General features: G+C 52.7%; 1 protein-coding gene across 2 annotated transcripts in view; it reads left to right on the top strand.

Annotated features, from left to right (window-relative positions):
• The window catches only part of CDH23 (cadherin related 23), a 227,241-nt gene that overhangs the window by 57,505 nt on the left and 149,056 nt on the right, over positions 1 to 20,680 (top strand). For both annotated transcript variants that reach the window (XM_068950920.1, XM_068950919.1), the window contains exons 5-6: positions 1,843 to 1,890; positions 2,133 to 2,225. In XM_068950920.1, coding sequence (XP_068807021.1) covers positions 1,843 to 1,890; positions 2,133 to 2,225 — 141 coding nt within the window. The remainder of the gene's footprint in view (positions 1 to 1,842; positions 1,891 to 2,132; positions 2,226 to 20,680) is intronic.

Here is a 20,680-nt window from a genome sequence, read left to right as displayed (position 1 = left end):
GGAGGAGGGTGTTGGAGGAAGGGGATGGCGCTGGACAGCGCGCTGGGAGCGGGGAAGGAGAGAGAAAACACTGGCCGCAAGCGACCGAGAAGTCAAGGGAAGAGAAAATCGTGCAAGAAAAGAGGTGAGGAAAGAAAAGCACAGGGTCGATTCGCGTGCAATGTAAAAAAAAGTAGCAGCAAAGAGGAGAAAAAGACTTGAGAAGATGGAGGGAGTCAGAGCAGGATAAGCAATGCAGGGAAAGGGAAAATGCAGTAAGAGAAGACAGAGCAAATGAGCAGAGGCAAAGTAATTTTCTGAAGGTTTTTGGCCCCACCAAGATTAGAGGAAAAAAGGTTTTTTTTTTTTTTTTTTTAAAAAAAGTCCAAAAAAAAAGTATGTACTAGAGTGAAGGGTGGGAACAGAAATTAGTATGTAGCAGTTTTCTCTGGCTGTTCTACCAATTTTTTTTTTTTTTTGATTAAATACTCAACAGGCCATCTCTTCCCTCCTGTTTTTCCTTTTTCTCTATGCCGTTCTGCCCCTCGTGGTGGCCCTGGTGGGCGGAGGGGGTGGTGTTTGGGTTGCATATTCAACACTGCGGGCATTGCCCCGAGGCAGGAGCTAAAAAAAGGGCTTTTTCGGATTGCAATATGCAGCGTTTCGAGGTGGCAGGCGCGAGGGCAGAAGGGGCGCGTGCCCTGGTGAACTGTTCCCGGAGATGAACAGCAACCCTGCTGCAAGCCGAGCTCCCGTCCTGGAGGCCAGAGGCCGCCCGTCCCTTATTAGGAGTAAATCGACAGCGTCCGCAGAGCGCAGGGTCGCTTCGAGCTTGCTCGCCCATCCTTCCTGCACTAGGTCTCTCGAGCGCCCGTCGCTGCTCAGACACCGGGTGCCTGGCTGGGGCTTTGGGTGATGGGTAGCTACGGGGCTCCCTGGCCCTGTGCAATTCCTTGGTAAAACGCGAGGGAAATGATTGCTGGTGAGGCAGAACTTCTCTCCCTGACTTTTTTTCCACCCGCAGCGTCCCCAGGCTCCTAACGCTAAAATACCCGCCTCTCCCCTGCCTCCAGCACCAGCGCTGGTAGTAGATCTCTGTCTCAGCTCAAGCTGTTAGGTTAGCTAAAATAACCACTGCACTGGGGGCTGTACAGGGACTTTTAAATCCCCCTGCCTTGTGGGATATCACCCTGCTCATGCTACAGACCATGAGCTTATCCCAGCGTTCCCAGCTGCAGAATACCCCAGGAATTGCCGCGTGGCAGGTAAAGCTGGGAAAGCAGCAGCCAGATTTAGGTGCCCTGAGTGAGATCGCTGCAGCGTCCTCTTGGACAGAAGTTAGTTATACCGCTTTTTCTGTTGTTTCTGCACGGTGTGTGCATCTTGCAGCCGGTGTCAGGTTGCAGCAGGGTATCAGGCGGCGGGCGGAAAACTGCTTTTTCCCTGCCTGGCGCTTGCTCCTCCTCGCCGCTACGGCAGGCAACCCGCGGCGTGCGCCAAGCGCGCTGGGGCTCGCTCACACCTTGAGGAAGGCTGAGCAGCAGGCTCCTCTCCTCTGCTTTTGAGTAGTTCTCTGTCTAAAGCGCTCGGCTGTCAGTCGAGGATTTGCTTCCTCACCCCCAGCGTCCTACTGAGCCGGGGCAGAGCCGCTGTCCGCGCGTACGAAACGCGCCGGAGCCCCGCTGGCACTGCTATTGCTGTGCGTTTATTGTCTGCGTAGCAGTCTCACGCAAGCTCCCCTTTTCTTCCTGAAGGTCCTGAAAGTATTTTGCCTGTAGTAATATTGGCTAAAAGTCCCAAGCCTGCCATCTGCAATGAACACCACAGCATCTTTAATTACGTGTTTTTCTTCTTCCGTTTCAGACTAAGTCAGAATTCACGGTTGAATTTTCCGTCAGTGACAGCCAGGGGGTAAGTGTGACTTCTCCTTTCGTGGTCTGCGATGGGGAGAACAGCATGTGGTTTGCTGGGGGGCTTTTGGCTTCTCCTCGGGGCCTGGGAAGGGGCTGGGGACGGCAGGGCAGAGGCGGGGCCACCCCGGCGGTAGCTCGCTGTAAGCCAAAGTCAGGCAATTGAGCCACGAACTTGCTTTAGGTTTTCAACCTTGGCGCAAAGCTGACGCTCGCTCCCTGTTGTCATCCTTGTGGCCGCAGGTGATCAAAGGGACGGCCAACATTCAAGTGGGAGACGTGAACGACAACGCCCCGCGGTTTCACAACCAGCCCTACAGCGTCCGCATCCCGGAGGTAGGCATCCACGCGGCCTCTCCGTGCAGGTGCTCTGCTGTTCCTTTTCTCAACGGGCAAGTTTGCTCCGTGGTTGTCACCAACCGGCAGCAGAAGCAGGGCTGTCGGTCCAGCTGCATGAGGACGCTGACTTTTCGTCCAGCGGGAACTGGCCTTGAGGTACTGTTTGTGGTCTCCCAAAGCATGGGCCTGTCGTCCTGCCCTGACCCATCGCTGAGTTTAGGTGGAGGGTTAAATCCCAGAAAGTTATTGGTGCCTGAAAACAGGCAGAAGCAAAATGACAGCATTTTTGGTGTTGGGAAAGGGCAGGTGGAAGAGGAGATGTGGAGCTCGAAGCCTTTGCAGCCCAGGTAACCTCTTTCCCGGACAAACGTGGGTCAGGAATGAAAATAGCCATAAATGGGAGTCTGTTTCTTTTTCTCTTCCCTTTGAGTAGGGGGGACAGGTACAGCTTTTGTCGTAGCGGTAACCTGAGGTGCAAATAAAAGCTCCTCTAAACCCTTTTAGCCTGGGAACTGATTTCCAGCAGAGGCCTGCCTAAAGGATGCTACCCTTGCGGACGGTTTCCTTAAACAGCTCTCTAGCAGGAGTTGCCCCAAGATGACTTAGAGTAACCTAGGTCAGAAGGGACCTCAGGACGTCATCTGGTCCAGCCTCCTGCTAACGCAGGGGTAATTTTCCTGTTAGATCAGGTTGCTCAGGGCTTTATCCAGTCAAGTGTTGACTCTCTTCAAGGATAGAGATTCCACAGCCTTCTGCTGCTCTCTTTTCACGCTGGTCTTTGCAAAGGAGGTGGCACCTAGTTGCACCACCAAGGAAAGCATCTGCACCGAAAGCTCTGTTCAGCACAAGTACCTCCGAAGCTTATAGGTCCAACGTGATTTTGAACTTCAGGTATGCGGAGTAGAATATGGTTGCTCATGTTAGAAGGACAGAGACTGACGAGCTCTGGGCGTTAACATTTAAAACGGGATTACTAGGGCGTTTCGCTTCCTTCTGTGGTGGAAACCTCTCCCTGCCTGACGCCAGGGCAGCTCATTCCTCCCGGAGCGTGCCTTGGGGTGTAGATGAGGTCAAGTGTGTGTCTGTTTGTGTGAAGTCAAGCAGTCCGTGGTAACTGAGAAGTACAAATTATTGCGTTACAACGGTTTATTTAATATGCTGGCTGCTGATGCCCTGGCATGCTGGGCTTTGATCTTTCCCTGTGCCTCCGCCGCAAGGATGAGGTTTCTTCATTAGGCTGCTGGTGATGTATCAGCCGGGAGTTTTAGTCTCATCTTCGTGCCGCCTGCTTCTGCGCAAGGTCATCTGAAACTTCTCTTTGAGGATGACACTGGGTCAGAGTCATTTCTTCTCCCCTTTACAATATGAACGGTAAAGAAATGACTTGGCAAAAGTGGTACAAACTGCTCTTGGCTCTCGCTTTTCTGCTTGGGCCTCTCAAAGCTGAAGGGTGATTGTCCTTCCTTCCTGCAGCTCTTCCGTGAAGCCAAAGGGCTGTGAGCCATGAAAACGCATGGCTTATCTCCTGGGGCTGCATGGCGCGCGTAGGAAAGCAAGAAGCGTCTTTCGGGTGACCTAGCATGATTCCTTGAGCACAGAGATACAGTTTCTGTCCTTCCTCTCCTGCTTTCCAGATGTTTTCTCCATCTGGTTTCACCTAGAACACAAGCAGGGCCAAAGGAGAATATTCCCCTCTCCCTTGCCCTCAGATCTACCTATAGTTTTGCTCTTTATAGTGTCTGGTTCAGAGAGGACTCCCTCTTCCACAAGGAGATAAATGGAAACTGGGTTTCTGTGCAGCTCTGAGAACCGGTCCTGAGTTAAGCCCTGGTATTTATATAGCTGGAGCAGCCATGCTGTATCTCCTGTTGCTTGTCACTTCTATCCTGAGAGTTAATATAGAAAATCTTAAGCCCTTCTGTATTTCAGATTTTAACCTGAACGTGTCAAGCCTGGGGAGCAGGGAGGGCAAAGGTCCAGTAATGCTTTTGAAAATTAAGGCTGGCTGAGCGAAGGGAGTTGTGGACAGGTGAGCTGGTCAAAAATAAAGGAGAAAGAAGCCGAGTCCCATAGCCTCCCCGTCACGTCACACTCCTTTCCATGTGAGCCACAGGTCAGCCGTGAGGAATTTCCAGGAACATGTAATAGTTTTGGGTGCAGTTTACAAAATACTTCCCTCAATGCACCCGCTTTACTACTTGGCCTTTGGAGTTGTGCTTTTTTGGAGGCTGGCCTAATCTAATTATAAGCCGTCGTGTGCCAGTTTGCAGTCTCTATCCATGATCTTTAACCAAGGGCACAGATCAGAGGTAATGAGGCACAAACTCATTGCGCAGGCAGCCTTCTGGAGGCACTTCTTTTCTTCAGCCGGGGAGATAACGTTTCCATGCCAGGCACCCTGAGAGGAGGGGACTGAGCCTCTCCGCCTGAAGAGCACCCTCCGAGGGCTGCAGCCTATGAGAGGAGGGAGCGGTGAGGTTTGCTCCACTGCGTGCTGGCATCTTTCTTCTGATTTGCTCTCCTGTCGGCCAGGGGAGACCACAGGCAGGCTTCACACCTAGGCAGGTGTCTTAATTTTGTCATTAATTTATATCAACCTCTTGGTGAGTTCCAGTTTGCTTGGGAGGTCGGGGTGCCAGAGCTGCCTGCTGATTTGTTTGATTGGTTGATTGTTGTGGGGTTTTTTTTGTTTTTTTGTTTGTTTGTTTGTTTTTGATCTGGAAGGTAACAAGAAGGAGATGTCGTCAACAACAACTTTGTTGACAAAGTTTGACAACTTTGCTAGGCCATAGGTTCTTCCTGCTGCTTGGCAGCAAGTACTCAAAGCTGAAGGTGATGTGGGATGGAGATGCACATCCTTCAGAAATGCCAGCCCCTATGAGCCAGGGTACACCTCTCACCTGCAGCTGTGGCTTAGCAGAGCACTGTTCCTGGTAGGAGGTGACAGCGTCCCCAGGCCATCCCTGAGCCCAGACAGCTCAGCCCTGAGCTTGGGAGCTCCGTCCGAATTGCTTGGCTGTTGGCTGGGGCTCAAGGTGACAACATCTCTCGTAACACTTGGGGAAAACATGCACTGCTGCAACAGGATGCAACATAGGAGAGTTTGCTCCTGGTGAACAGTGAGAGTGAGAGAAGTGAAATCTGTCTCAAAGACCACCCCCCTGAGCCCCCACCTACACCTAATGAATAAATAGAGATTGATGCTTGGGAACGGAAAAGAGGCTAGCCAGAAGCGCTAGCGCAGTTTTGCATAGAGTAGCTCTGCGCAGAATTGGCAGCTAATGAGGGTTTTTCTCTTTTTAATTTTGAGATAAATGAGTGTATCGATATGGAGTTGTCCTGGCTAATGGAGCAGCAACAGAAAGGCTATTTAAACCTCACTGCTATTGTGTGGCACTAGGAAAGTCAAAGAAGAGCACGCATAAATAAATGGAACACGAAGTAAACTGACCTTTAAAAACAGTACTGCTCCTAAATATCCATCCCGGTGTTTTACGCCGTCCGCTTGGTTTGAGAACGTGAATTATTTGGGCATGTGCCATGGATTGTGGTTTCTCTGCTAGCATGAGGCTGGGGGGAGAGGGCAGCGTGTCTGAGGAAGACATCCCATTTACCCGTAGGGTCCTCAGCATCGCAACGGCCCTCAGCACCCAACGTTCATCTCTGCCGTGTCAGGTCTTAATCACGTGCCGGCGCCCGCTCGGAAAGCAGAGCGGGGCAGCGCGCGTCGGGCGCTGGCCGCTGCTCCGGTGTAATCGTCCGTGGTGTCTGGGCGAGGGGCCCTGCGATTCGCTTGTCGAGATTGTAACGAGGCAGCGCGGATGCGCTCGAGTCTGTAAAGAAAGGGGAATCCTGCTAGAATTGGCAACTTAATTCACCAAGCTGGCCTCGACAGAGCTCATTAAGTTCTCATGTATTCATTTCAGGCTAATGGCTGTCATGCTGACTGCTGTTTGATTTGCTGTAATAGACTTTTATGGCTTTCCAGTTTGCTAGGACGCGTTTGCCTGCGTGCGCGCCCCGTGGGGCTGCTGTAGTACATTAGCTAGCAGCTCTTGGGCCTGCTACTCTGACCTTCAGGGTTTGCTCTCCTCTCGGATGCATCCCTGGCGCTTCCCCTCCTGCCTGTGCTCGGCTCTACCCCCGCTGCCCCCGAATACCGCGTTTCTGGGGAGTTTGGCTTTTAAATCAGAAAAGGTAGGTTGCCACGGCCTCCTCTCAGCCCTGGAGCATCAGCAGTCTTCATGTGCTGGCGGAAAGGTCCCTTCACCGATCGTTTCTCAACTGAACGTTCCCTCAGGTGGCTTCTAGCAGGGGTTTTCCCTTCTTCGGTGTTCTCCTCGCCGTCCTCCTCTCGTTACATTTAATACACTGAGTGATTTATAAAGTAATGTGTATTATTGGGTTACATCTTCCAGCAAGAAGCTGTCCTCAGTCATGCTTTAGGCTACAGGCTGCCATTTAGTGCACCAGCCATTCATGAGATGACACTTACCCTCAAAGAAGTGCCTGTAGCTTGACAGGCTGTATTAATTATAACAGGGCTCTGTTGTCAAGAGGCGCCCACTGCATCTATAACCATCCGCCTATCGATCTGTGTGAGAGGAGCAGAGGCCAATACATCATCTCTAAGCTTCTCCACTGCTGGCCTGGGCCCATGAGGTAGCAAGGTGCCCTTAGGAGATATTTTCCAGCCTGAAGGTCTTTGACTTCCCCTTACTATGATGAAGGTCTGGAAAAGCGTGCTTCTGACTTTTGGATCAGACCTTTCCGGAAAGCGTTGTCAGCTGTAGCCCAACCAAACTGTTGCCTGTGGTTCGCCAGGGTGGTGTCCCCCACTTAAGAGGGCTGAGGTGCAGTCATTGTGAACCTGTTGGCACGTGCTTGTCTTCTGCTGAAATCTGTACCTGCCCTGTAAAAGCAAGCTTTCCCCCCTGCTCACGCGTCCACTTTGGCAGCCATCTGTGGAGAACTGAGCTACCTCTTGCACTCATCGCGTCCTGAGCGCAGGAGTTGGAAGCAAATGCTGGTAAGAGGCAGAGCTGTGGAAAAGGAGCTTAAAAGGAGAAATAAAAGTTTCTGGGGCATCACAGCACTGGCTAGGCAACTGCTGTCCAGCTTGCAGGTGTCACATCTTCTGAACTCAGCCTTGATTTACCCATTTATTTTAATTGGGAGGCATGCAGGCGCTTAACATCAACAACAGTCCCTTCTGCTCAGGGAGCAGCCTCTGGGATTGAGCCTTCACAAGCCGCTGGTCACCGTTTTCATCCTTAATATGTTGGTGCAGGTGAAGCAACGCTTTTATGGTTGGCTTTTTAATTGTACGGAGAGGTGTTGGAGCGGGGAGAGAGAAAGGGGAGCATTGCTGCCCAGTCCCATTACGCAGCCTGGAACCGGACCATGCTAGGTGGTGAGCCGGGGCCAGGAGGAGCGGAGAAAGCCCCCCAAAGCCCTCGCTGTAATTAAAATTATTATTTTGCTTTAATGGTAATAATGTCGGTAATTACATCAGTTTCCCTGCCATCCTGCCTGGGAGTCTTCAGGGGCTCATATAATTCTGCTGCGATGGCCGCGGGGCTGCCGCCGTGAATACGAAGCAGCTGCGACGCGCGCGAGCTCCCGCTCCAGCCGCATTAGCGATGCTCTTACACGCGCCCAGGCACCTTTTGCTTTTTTTCCCTCCCTTTAAGTAAAGAGCCTTTAAATTGAAGGCGATGATAACAGAAGTGATAGGAAAGATGTTTCCGCTATACTGTAGAGCGACCTGTAATCACTGCTGGCTGTTTTCCGTTCTCATTTCTCCCCTCCTTCCCGTGCACGGTTTTCCTTCTTGCTTTGCCCTTACGCTTCTGTGTGGGCTTCAGAACTGCACAAATAATTTAGTATGAATAATTTATCCACCAAATCTAGCCTTCCCCTGCCTCTGCCGCCTTTGCGCACGCAAAATTTGCCAGTCTATCAAACTCCTCAGCAGTGCCTCGTGTGCAAATTTATTTATTTATTTTTAACTTCCTAGAGAGACGGCAAACAAATTTGCCGCTCGTTCAAGCTGCGTTCATTAGGCGGTGTTGGCCAGGAGCAAGTTGGTTCTGCTGCGGGGAGCCGAGCATCTCGGCCTCCCCTCCACCCTGGCGTATGTTAACTTTGGTTTATTCGATTGTTCGTGCGTGTAGCGTTGCGACCCGGGCTCTGCAACCGTGCCTTGCCGTTGCACACGTGGTTGCGTTGAATGTTCATGTGTGCGGGACTAAAGACGGAGACGCGTGCAACTCAAGAAGATTAATTTAAAGAATTTGCAGGAATGTTCAGTGAGAAAAATATCCCTGTAGGAGTCACCCACCTGGAAGATGCTCAGCGTGTGATAGCCACGGTGGTGCCCGTAAGCGCTCCTCAGTCATCGATGCTGGGAAGCCCTGGAGCAAAAGAAAGACTTGGGGAAGGGAAGGGGGAAATTTTCAGGGAAATGTAGCAAGGTGTTGGCTGCCAGGACTGTGCTGGTGCAATGCCAACGTTTTTGCTGTGCTTCCAGTGACCTGAAGCTTGTGTTGGAAGGTCTGACCTGGCTTTCTCTTGCCTGTATGAAGTATTTTATTCCAGCCTCTTTGTTGTGGTGTCCTTACTTGTATAGCCTTTTGGGTCTGGTTTTGCTGCTTGAATCCTCTTTGTAGCAGCACCGCGTTGGGGACCCAGGGCAATATCCCACCCCTGTTCCTGGCACATTCGACAAGTGGGAGGGTGAAGGCCTCAATTCGTGCTCGCAGGAGCACCGCAGCACAAGGGCCCCCGTCGCACGGGCACGTAGCAATAATCTGCAGCAGGTGAAACATTTACCAAACACCCTGAGCTCCTAATTTTTGGTTGTGTTTACTGTTGCAGGGTTTGAAAGTCAGTCCCCGTTAGCTCCGAGGGGATAGTTTGCTGGCAAAATAGCGGGTTAGATTTCCATGTTGTCTCGCTGGCTTCACGAGGCCGGTCACAGTGTGCTTGTTTTGATGTGTTCTTTGGGTATGATGGTCTTCTCCTTTCTAGCTGGGTGGAATGGTGATTTTTTTTTTTTTTTGATTTCTGGACAACCTTTAATTACTGTCTAACTTTGTACGGCAAACTTATGGAAGCAGAGAGGCATACGTTATGAAGGATGTGCCATCCCTTCAAGAGTCTTAAATGCAGGCATAGCGTCCATCTATTAAAAAGCCACCTCTTAGCAGGATGAGGTAATCTCTCTGAGAGGGTTTCATTCGATCTGTAATCACTAGGTGGACTGTAGTAACCCTCAAAGAAATCATGGACTCTCCCCACCCCTTTCAACCCCAGCCGGTATGATCCGCGAAGCCGGGGCTACTTCTATATCGCTCTGGGAGACTGAAGGTTAAAAACGTATCTTGACGTGGAGTAAATTGCTAAGCCAAGATTTTGCTAGTGGAGCCATAGGACACCCTTTTCTCAGCAGGACTCGAGATGTTGCGCTAGTGACCGTCTCCTGTCTTGCACTTGCGTGGCAGAGCAGCAAGACGCCAGCTCGGGAAAGCGACAAACAGGATGCAGCAAACGGATCAGGAGCGAAAGATCTGAATAATGCAGAAGTCATTAAACTGAGTTTACTCTGACGTGCCTCTGGATATCGCTGGAGTGGGATGCCATGTGTGTTGGCACGCTGGTTACGTTTGGCTCTGGAGCGAGTTTGTAAATATTCATAAAGATATCCATTTTCCCGTGCAAACAAAACGTAAACAGGTTGTTAAGTACAGGGAAGTTCACGGGCTGTCTTGGGCATTCATCCTGGCTTTAGGATGCCGGCGGCTCCTTAAGGCGAGAGCCGGCGTTTGGAGGCACACCAGGCGTCAGCTGCCATCTTTTACTTGCTGTTTTCTGCGAGCACCAGAGAAAGGTGCTTAAACGAAACAGCACGCTGAATAAAACACAGCATTCGGGCTAAAGGTTTTTGCACAGCTCACATCCAGACGTGTGCACAGGATCTTTGCAGAAGCTTTTTCTTTTGAAGCCTGAGTCGTTTCTTAAAAAGCTGTGCTGCATTTGTACAGTGGGACAAAAGAGCGAGCGGAGGATTTGAAGTGGCGTGGCTTGGGTGTGATGCTGTGAACCAAGGAGGCTTTGCCGGTGCTTAGACCTGGAAAGGTCCTTCTGAAGGTCATCGGCACACAAATTTTGTCGTCGTTGCCACGTCGGATGGAGCACGTCAAAGGCCCTTGAGGGACATCCTTCAGTCAGGCTCCCTAGGGAGAAAAAAAATTCTCCACCTCTGGGAGTCCTGTCTCTGGTCTGGCTTCACCGGTAAATAGGAGACCCTGGTTCTTTAAAAAAAACACATGCCCGAGGAGTGAAATGAGAGATGCAACAGAAACTACTGGGGCGGAAAACTCCAAATGGCGTGGAAGTAATGTGTAAAGTGTACTGGAGATAACAGTCATTTCCACGAGGCAAAACTTGGGCTGCTTCTGGAAGGATACTGCAGCAACGGGGCGGGGGAGCGGGTCTGGAAATTAAAAATAGTCATGCTGCTCCGGCCAGTGCAACGCTAGGGTAGAGGAAGGGGATGGGGCAAAGCGGAAAGGGGAGCGAACGGCAGATGTGGATCGGGAAGCAAAGGCAGTGTGGGGCAGCAAGCAATTCTGCGCCTCTGCGGAGGAGCTGTCGTGCTGGGAAAACGGGACTCCTGGAGGCAAAGAAATAATCTTAGGGCAGAATAAGAAAAACTATGTAGAGAAGAATTCTCCAAGCCATGAACACCTCAGAGAGGGGAAAGATGAGCACTAACTTAAACAAATAAGTAATCATTCTTAGAAGAAAGGGGAACAAGAAAACTATACCCACTTTTTGAGCAGCCCTGGGACACGTGCACGCTCTCGTGCACTCTGTATGATTTCCTTCGTATGAATACCGAGACCCAATGCCCCCTGCTGACTTCCAAAGCTCGGGATTTCTTGCCATCTGTACACGGTCGCGTGCCCACCCCAGTCTCCGGATGCTACGTGGGGCTTTTGCAGAGCTGCAGGGAGCGAGAGCAGAAAAGTGGCAGCGTCCGTCTCGGAGACCCGTCCGTGAGGCCAGGGCAATGTCTGAGCTCGGGATGCCGGATGGCAAGTGAAGGAAGGCTTTGGGAAGCCCTCTGTCCCATGAGCCCCAGCGACTGAGCTGCTCAGAGCTGGGCAGAGGCTGCTGCTTCTCCTCTTGCTGCAGGAGCAATTTAGGCTGGGCCTAAAGGCTGCGTTTTTTCTAGAGAAATGGAAGCATCCGCACGGGGAGTTGCAGTCTGGCCCTTTCGGTATAATCACACTTACACATCTGGGCAGCAGATGGCTTCAAGGTCTCTCCCTCGTCCCCGGCAGGAGGAAGGACTCTCCGTTGCTGTGAACAGGCAGAGGAGTGAGTCGCTAATGAACGTAACCTGTTAGCGATCAGGTTTGTGGTGTCTTTTTTTTTATTCTCCTCGGTTTACGATATTGTCCCAAAAGCCTCAGAAGCAACTTATTATCTCGTAGCAGTCAGCGAATGTCACATCCCCGGTTTGCAACGGGAGCCCCTTCGGTTCTGTTTTGCATCTCTCTCCAAACGTCATCTTCTAGGTCGACAGAAGGAGCATGCCTGGCCATAGAAATAAGTTTGTTTATGCACGTAGGCCGCGAAGGGAGCGGGCAGGTAAAAGCAGCCTGGTGTAAGACAGCAAAGAGCATTCAGTAAACCTAGATATTTTTTTTTATCTGCATAACAATGCAGTTTGTTATTCAAAGTGACAGCTGCTCTGGGGCTGGTTTTTCAGTTGCGCAGCCTAACTCAAGGCACAATAGGTTGTACGGAAGCTTTCTACTGCTGGTCATATGTTGTGATAATATAAACTGATGTAGTCTATTTTATTTTTAAAATATTTATGTGCTAACCAAACTGTTTGTATCAGTTTCAAACTATTTGCATTACAAATGGGAGAAATTGGATCTAGGAAAGACGTTGCACTCAGTATTAGGCAACGGGAACCATTAATTGGCGCAGAAACTTAAAGTATGGTTTACTTATTTTGTAAGTGCAAATAAGTGGCCTCAGTTTAGTCCTGTCTTCAGTCCTGGTTTTGCTTGGTTACATCATTTGCTGCCTGTCCCTTGGTGTACGATATGTGGTATGAGGACCTCAGGGCTGATCTGGACCAACTCGTGAACTTCAGATCAGCTTATCGATGGGTTCTCTAGTCGGATTTGCACCGAACTGCCAGGTCCAAGCAATTGGGCTGGACCTGGGTGGAGATGCTTGGCTTTTGTCGGGGCAGGCTTGCCCGGGGGCCGTGCTGCCGGGAGAAGGTGGGATGCCGAGCAGCTGGGACCTGCTTCCATCAGCTCCAGGGCTGCAGTGCTGACATCAGCCCGGCTCCCTTCCAAGTGGCAGATTTGGGCAAACGTGCCGTAAATGAGCTTTGCGAATATGCTTGCTCGCTTTGCCCACCCTTTCCCAGCTCCTGCTGCGCTTCCGCCACTCTGCCTTGCTCGCCACATGTCAGTGTCTCGGCTCATTTTTCAGCAGGAGTAGCTCGCAAGGCAGTGGTGTGTGCGCACGCACGCTTGCACGTGCACGCAGACACGTGCACGCAAGGAGTCTGGACAAACAGCCGTACGAGAGAGTGCAGAAAAAAGCCAGCTTAGTGGCTTGATGCAGTTAAGTCTGCCCAGCAGCCCAGGCCAGCGCCCTGCGTGGTCGCCGGCGCTTCCTCCGTGGCGTGTTGTGCCGCATCCCCTGGCTCTTCCATCCCAGGTCCATCACCCGTGCTGCGACCAGCGATGCGACTTAATCACATGCGTGTCATGCCCTGGTCCTTACCCTGGCTATAAGGCTGCTGCTAAGCCGCAGCATCCTATGCTCATGCAATAGCTCAGCTGCCAGTCTGCCTGTTTTTCAAACCCGCCGTCGTTTTCATCATGTTGATATGTCACTTCAAGCTAGGCTTGGCCTACATTGTAAATCAAACTGAAAGGGTAATGGGAATGCAGGAGGAGAGATGGGAGAAGCAGAGGTATTAATTAAGTTGGCCACCTTCTGCCCAGCCTGTGTATGAAGAGTCTCAGGTGTTCACGCGTGCTTGGATGTGCCTCCTGTTGGGAAGGGTTGAGGCTGTTTAATGCAAGGCTTACCCCACGGACTGAATTCATTCATTTGAAGAGGGGAAGGAGGAGTTTGTGACAGGCACGCTGATAGCTTATCTGAGGCATAGTTTCTAGCGCTTCTAGGTTCATTACCAAGAGTGGAAGATGTAAAATAACTTACGCTAATTAGCAAATTTTTCTTCTAGAAATAAGTCCAGACCCCAGCCGTGTGCTCAGCCCCATCTGAGCTCTGAGGAAACACCAGCTGCAGCAGGGACCTACCTCTGCTTCATACGATAACTGGGACTTGATGAGCACGCTGAATGGCCAGTGATTTCTGCTGTGTGTGTAATTTGGAGGACCCCAAACCTACATGGATCGGGAACTACTGAGCCAGCACTTGAAAACGGCTCTGCTAAACATGCTGAAAACACACGGCCAGATGTGTGTTTGCAGATTTACATTTGCCCTGTGCCTCCCAGGAGGAATCGCTCCCCGCTCTGGGTTGTACCTTTGAGGGGAGGCTGAGCTGGTTAAAGCAGAGTTGTTCCACCGCAGTGGTTCACTGATGGACCATGAAGCATTGCAGGGGTTTGCAGCCAGTTGGTGAGACAGTAGGACAGGTGGCTATTTTGTTATGCGTATTTTGTGCGTTTGGGGAAGGAGGTTTGGTGAAGAGGCTGTTTCCACAGGTACGAGCTCCCAAGCGCTGCAGCATTGCAGTTCATCTCGGTCGTTGCAGTTAGCTGGGAAGAAGGTGTTGGTGCTAAAGGCTGGGTGTAACACGAGCGTTGTTGTCTCCACCCTGCAGGGCATGGCTACAGCATTGCCTCGGAGCACGTCTGTGTTGCCTATGAACTCCTGCTCGGGCCCCAGAGCTACGCGAGGTTCAGGGGACGGGCTGGGAGAAAGCCCACGCTCGCATCCTCCTCGATGCGGCCAGAGCTCACGCCGAGCCTCTAACGTGGAAGGGCCAGCTTGGTCTGCCAGCCCACCGTAGCTGTGCAGGGGGATGCTGAGCTCCTGCTCACCTTGGGCTGGGTGCAGCGTCACCTTTGTGCCTCCCCAAGGAAATGCCTCTGGGTGGTCTCAGGGCTCTGCCTTGATGATCTCGATCTGGAGAGCCCTGGAAGCATGGCCGGCCTCTAGCTGCCGTGCCAATGGTACCTCTTCAGCAAGGTTGTGCCTCCAAAGCTTACGTTTCATCATCAGTGCCTTATCATCATTTCAGACTGGTGTTTTGCAACGTGCAAGTGTGTTGTCTTTGATCTGCTTGGAAGGACTCAGAAGGTGTTAGTAGGAGGTCAGCTATTTTCTTGAAGTTGGCAGGCCTATTTTTTTTTTTTTTTTTTGCTTTTAGTGGTATGAAGCAGTAAATCCTTCACTGCATTTTCTTTTCTGCAAACACCTCTGAAAAGAAGAGCGTGAGCGGCCCTGCTGTGCTGAACAGTCTCTGTGGGATGTGTATCAGGGAGGGGGAGGTGAACTGGTGAACCTGTGTGTCACCAAAGCAATGGTGCTTTCTGCTTGGACCGAGCCTGCATCTCCAGGCAGCCAGGTCTCCAGGAATCTAGTGCTTTCTGTTTGGCCGTGGGAGGTCAACTAGAGACTATAAGATGGGTACGAAGGGGCTTGTTCCCCAACAGGAGGGTGCCTGGCGAGGAGAGGAGGAGGGTCCCTACGTGATGACTTTAGGAGAGGGGGGCAGGCAGGAGGAGAGCGAAGCCTGGCATCGCGCGAGCCGGCGGCCGGGGCTGCGAGTCACGTCCGTTCTGCACGTTTGCGCTTGAGGCCAGGCTGCAGCAGACATGCTTTTTTTGGTTTTGGTTAAAAAGCCTCATCGGAGCGTTATGGAATTGGAATGTGAAGGGTAATTGAGCTGAAAGCCATTCTCTTCCCGCAGTCAGCACCGCAGGACCCGCTGGGAGGCCCTCGAACGCCTGCCCGGGACCTGGGCTGGGGAGGCAGGAGAGCCCACGTGCAGTGCCGCAGGACCTGCCACCTCTTCCCCCCTCGTCCCTGTCCCCAGAACTCGTGGGTGGGCGCAGGAGATGCTCCCTGGAAGGCCGACTTGTAGGAGAAGCTGGACAAGCGAGGGATGAGGGTTTAGTGCATCATAAGCACAGTGAGGTAAATCTGCTCCTGAGCTGCAATCCCCGGGACACCTGCTCCGCAAAGACCACGTGCGCACCGGGAAAGGCTCCGGAGCATTCATTCCCTGGCCCAGCAAATCGGGGGATACTTTTAAATAATCGGAAGGGCCAGATTTAAAAAAAAAAAAAAAAAAAGAAAAGAAAAGAAAAAAGGATTCTACCTAGTTAGGATGGATGCACTTACCAAGCACAACTGCTCGAGAGGGCCCGAGTTAGTCCCGGCTTCGTTCCCGTGCCTCTCTAGCAGTGGGAGCGTGCCGACGCAACCTCGGAGGAGGGGATTAGCAGAAGACCCCTCGGTTTTGAACCTCGAGAGCACGAGTGGCATGAAATGCGCAGTCTGATTGTGTACCTTGTCGTGTATTATTGATTGCTGAACAGGCGCAGTTAAGTGCCTCTCATTAATATTTGTTTTGGTCTTTTCCCTGAATCCTGATGAGCGGAGAAGACGCTGCTTATCTCTGTCTCGCAGGTTTCCTTTCTAGAGGATTCCTCTGGCTGGTGACAAACCTGGTCTTTGCAGCAGCCAGGCTGCTCACCCAGCTTTCAGGAGGAGGGATGAGTTAGTAGCTGACATGAAATCTGGGAACTCTTTAGACTGAAAAGGAGAAACTAACATTAACACAAAATTAAGAAGAAAAAAAAATGCCCTGCTCAGCTTACGCAGTTGAAACATTGACTTCCAGGCTCAGCTAGCTTTGTAAATCTCTCAGAAGGGACTATCCGGGCACATGGCTCATGCTGGTAAACTTTTGAATGTATGTGCCAGGATGAATCCTGTGAGCCACGGAGGAGGTAGCTGAGGACGGATTCTCAGTCGGTGCTTGTGTAGCTGTTTTGAGGTGTTCAAGCTGAGCACCAAGGCTGTAGCAAGTGGAGGTATCTGCTGCTCGTATCTTCCGGGCTGTGGTGGTGACGTTGGTCCTTCAGCTTCTCCACCGCCTAGAAGCAGACCTTCTCTTTGTTTCGATTCCTCTCTCCGTTCTCCCAAAGCTGAGGCCCGCTTTGTGTTTTTTCTGTGACTATTTGCCATCTCTTGTTTATTGTTTTTGACAAGCGCCTGCGTTTCAGTGTCTTGCTGTGTGGTGGTGGCGTCCTGGCGTCACGCCTGTTTGTATCAGATGTGGCTTTTGAGGCAGTCTGCCATCACGGTGCGTTTTGGGAATCTGCCCGCAAAGACTCTCGCCGCAGATGGCTCGGTTTGCATCTTTGAACGAGAGCCTCCGCTCAGGGGGAGGCATGAAGGAGGTTGTCCCTTCTGCTGCATCGGGTGCTGGCTGATGTCCTGGGGTCTGGAATGGGTCTGTGTTTTTCTCATCTGTTCCTAGTCCTACTATGTGGTGTGTGCACGGCACCCCTTCTCCTGGGCAGTGAGGGGCTCTAGGTGGCCGTGCCGGCATGAAGCATTGCGTTACGGCAAGTCTCGCTTGTCAGCTAAGTCGCAAACTTCTCAAAACTTGACTACAGCTTGTATAGGGCAAAGCATTATTTCTTTGTCTTGTATAATAATGCCCTGTTTTTTAGGCTTGAATTAACTGCAACTGGTCCACCCAGAGCTATCGAAATGATTCTGAGCAGTCATTTCTATCTGTTCAAGTTGTGCTCCCAGGCGCTTTAGGTGTGGCTCCTGAAATCAAAGGTTTCTGGTGTGCCCCAAAGTAGTGAAGAAGGCTGCTTGAATACGGTTGCCTCTCTGGCTTTTCCATGGCAAATTGGGTTCAAGTCTGCTATGAAGGGATATTGAAGTTCATGGAGCATGAAAAACTGCATTTGTTTGTAGGTTACAAACGAAGACCTGTCAAAAATCTTTTGAAGCAGTGACAGAAGTTTTGGTTTTCCTGATAGATCTAAATCAAAAGCTTTACCTCCTAGGGAGAATTGGTTCTTCTCCTTCTCCCCTTCTACAGGTTTGAGAGAATAGGGTTGGCCAGAGTTGCTCTTCACTCTTCCTTCTGTCTTCTTATTATTGGAGTCTTTTTGTTTGGTGTGTAGATCCCCTGGGGTGTTCCTGCTTCTTGAAAACAGCATGGCCAGAAACAAAGAGGGTTAGTACTCGTTGCTGTCCACAGAGCCTGAACCTTTCATTCAGTATGGGTGCTGGACAAGGGTGGGGAAGCTGCTTGCAGGTATTGCACCAGGACTTGCCTGCCTTGGGCACGTCTGGGGCTTCCTCCTGAGCAGCAGCAAAGCCTGCCCAGCCTGAGGGTTTGCAGCATGGTATGACCAGATACGGACAGAGTGAAAATGGGTTGTCGAAGTTGGTGGGATTGTTTTGTGCCCCCAACCTCGGACCAAGAATTGTCTTAAAGCATACGCAGGGAAGGTGAGAAATTATCGCAACCAGTGATTAAAGCTCTGGACTTTGCCTCTTCCCCTCTCTGAGACTGAAATAGCCCAGGAGGGTGGAAGGTGCCAGCCTCCCACATGGGTGGGCTGGTCTGCAGAGCAGTCCCCTCTAGTCTGGGGCTTCCTGTACTGTGATCGCAGGGAGGATTCACACCTTTCACTGCCTCCTGTTCGTGGTACTGGGGGATACCAGCTGCAGTTTCTAGCAAAACTTGCTGGCCTTTCTCAGGTGCCTCGCTGGAAGGGAGGTGTCAGGTACCTGCAAGAGTTCCTTCGCAACCCCCAGCCCTTGGCGGCAGGCGGACCCCGGGTCGCCTGGCGCCGATGGCGAGGTCACAGCCCGCCGATGGCGGGTCACAGCACCGGCCGCTGTGACAGCGGCAGGCGAGCCGGGGAGCTGCCAGGTTACCCAAGCGGGCGCCCTGGCAGGGAGGAGGCAGAAGACCGGGCAGCCCTAGGAGAAACATCTCCGCCTTGGGTGGCGTGCAGTGCGACAGGCTGGCGTTTGGAGGAGCCGAGGCGTGCCGCCGGGGGACGCGTTCCCGCGGCCCCGTGTTTCACCCCCTGCCCGCGGCTGCACTGCGTTCCAGCAGACACCGGGACTTAAAATAAGCTCAGACTGGCACACGACTGATGATGGTTTCCACCAAGCCCGGGGGACCGACCCCTGGCTCTGCAGGAGAGTGACAGCAGCCACCTAAAAAGGAGTTGAAACGGTGGCAGCTGGCATCCCGTTTCCCACGGGGCGCGTCAGGACGGAGTTGCGCTGGCAGATGCCGAGCCGGACCCGGGTAATGAGCTCACCGGGGGGCAGGAGCCAGGGGCTTTGCTCGGGTAGGGGAGTGAGACCCCGGCTGGCTGGGCAGGAGGGCCCAAGCCCCTGCCCGCTCCTTGCTAAAGAAGGGAGAGGGCAGAGGGACGGAGGAGGGAGACCGCGAGGAGAAGGAGAGATGGCTGCTAGGGAACGGCGGTTCGTGAGCCAGCCGGTGGGAGAAAGGGATGAAAAGCAGACCTGGCCTTTGGTAGCTGCTCGAGGTTGATGCGTTTTCTGTCTTCCCCCCATTTTGCCTCGTGTGGCGGCCGGCTCTTCCTTCCTCCCTTTTGGTTGTCTTCTCCTCCCGAGCAGTTGTGCTCCCGCCAGATGTTTGGCCTCTCGGAGACCATCAGGCCTTGGGGTGCTGGGGTCCATGGGGTTGTCCTCATCGCCCTGTTTTACGTCGCAGGCGGTTCGCTGCGGGTCACATCGCAGGCCCGGCTGCAATGATGAGTCGAGACATCCCCGCGGGTGTGTTGGGAGCTCGCCAGTTGGCCGAGGCACGGGGAGCAGGGCGATGGGGAGGGGGCGAAGCCACGCTCCAGGGTCCCCTGCCGAGGAGCACCTGGCGTTTTTAATCGGATCGTCGTCTCTTTTTTTTTTTTTTTTTTTCCCCCGCTCTCTTTGCGGGCAGCGAGGGGCGAACGGGTCCCCGTGCCCGAGCATCCCGCTCCTCGCTGCCCGTCGCGAGTTTTACAGCGCCGGTCTCGGGGTTTATGAGGCAGAAGAAAGACGGCTGTGGTGGCGAGGGGAGGGCAGGAGGTGTTTTATCGACCTCTCGGCGGGGGAGAGGCGCTGCGTAAATTATGCCGTTTGTCCGTCCCTTCGGCCAGGCGATGCCCGGCGCCGGTCCCGCGGAGCGCCTCCCCAGCGGGTATCGCTCCCAGCCCAGACGTTTCGCCCCCGTCTCGCGTGCCGCCTCTCCCCAGCGTGGATTTCTCCCGCCAAGACTTGGTTGTTTCAGGCCGTATGTTTTGGGTTGGTGTGCGGAAAGCGCTTTCGTTTAACCGGTCTTTAATCAGGGTCGCGTTTCTATTGCCTTTTCCCTTTGGGGGGGAATTTCTCCTTTTCAGCACGTTTATTGCAGCGTCAAGTGTTGGTTTTCTGTTTTGTTTTTTTTTTTTCTTAAAAAGCAGCACTTTCGCACACACGAGAAATTAGGAGTTTTGTAACTAGGGCTTCATCTCTTCTGCCTGCGTAGCCGCAGCTTCCCGGCCCTGCGTGCGTTTCGTTGCAGTCGCCCCTGCCGTGAGCCCAGTTCTGCGGGTGGTCCTACAACCAGGACCCGAGCGCGGCGAAGGTGCCAGGCGTCTGCCGGTGTTTTAAGCGCCTCTACTCCTCGCCGCGAGCCCGTCACGGCATGGCTAGCCGTTTGCATCTGTCTGCCGGCTCCCGTTGCTATTTCTGGTGGGGCTGCGCTGGTGTTTCTGTAGCCAGCAGCCCCGTCTCAGCCCTCGTTTTGAAGGTGCGAAGAGAACGATGTCACTAAGAGAAAAAGCTTCCTCTCGCCCTGAAAGCGCTGTTCGCTAGCAGAGAGGGTGACGCCGCGCTGGGCTCCTCTGCTTTAAAGGATGGTTTGTGCCGTAGTCGAATTCCCTCCGGTGGGAGCGCTCGCCCCCGTGGAGAGGTCCTGGCAGGGCTGCTGGGCTCCTCCCGCGCCAGCATCCGCCGGCGCAATCCAGCCGCCCCAGGTTTGGTCCGGCGGTCGGACCTGCGCCGCATTTCCCCGGGAGGCGTTCGCGCCGGGGATTGCTGCGGACGAGCGTGACAGCTCGGGTCCTGGATGTCTCCCAGGAGATGAAGGTGGCCGATCTCGCTCTCAGCGAAATTAGGCGTTGATGTGGAAAACGGGAGAGGGGAAAGCTGAGCTGCCCTCATCCTTGGCCCTCGTGTACCGAAACAGAGGAAGATCCAAATTAGTTATCGCTGCCGGGGATTTACAGGAGAGAGGGTTAAATCGAGAAGCAGATGTGTGCGTGTCTGAACTGAACGGAGCCCCTCTCTGAGGATCAGGGGAACGGGGCCAGGGAGACGGAAATATTTTTTCAGTGC

The sequence above is a fragment of the Struthio camelus genome, chromosome 7 (genome assembly GCF_040807025.1).
Source record: "Struthio camelus isolate bStrCam1 chromosome 7, bStrCam1.hap1, whole genome shotgun sequence".
Classification (NCBI taxonomy): domain Eukaryota; kingdom Metazoa; phylum Chordata; class Aves; order Struthioniformes; family Struthionidae; genus Struthio; species Struthio camelus.
The sequence above is the reverse complement of the archived record's forward strand: the minus strand, read 5'-3'. Positions and strand labels throughout refer to the sequence as shown.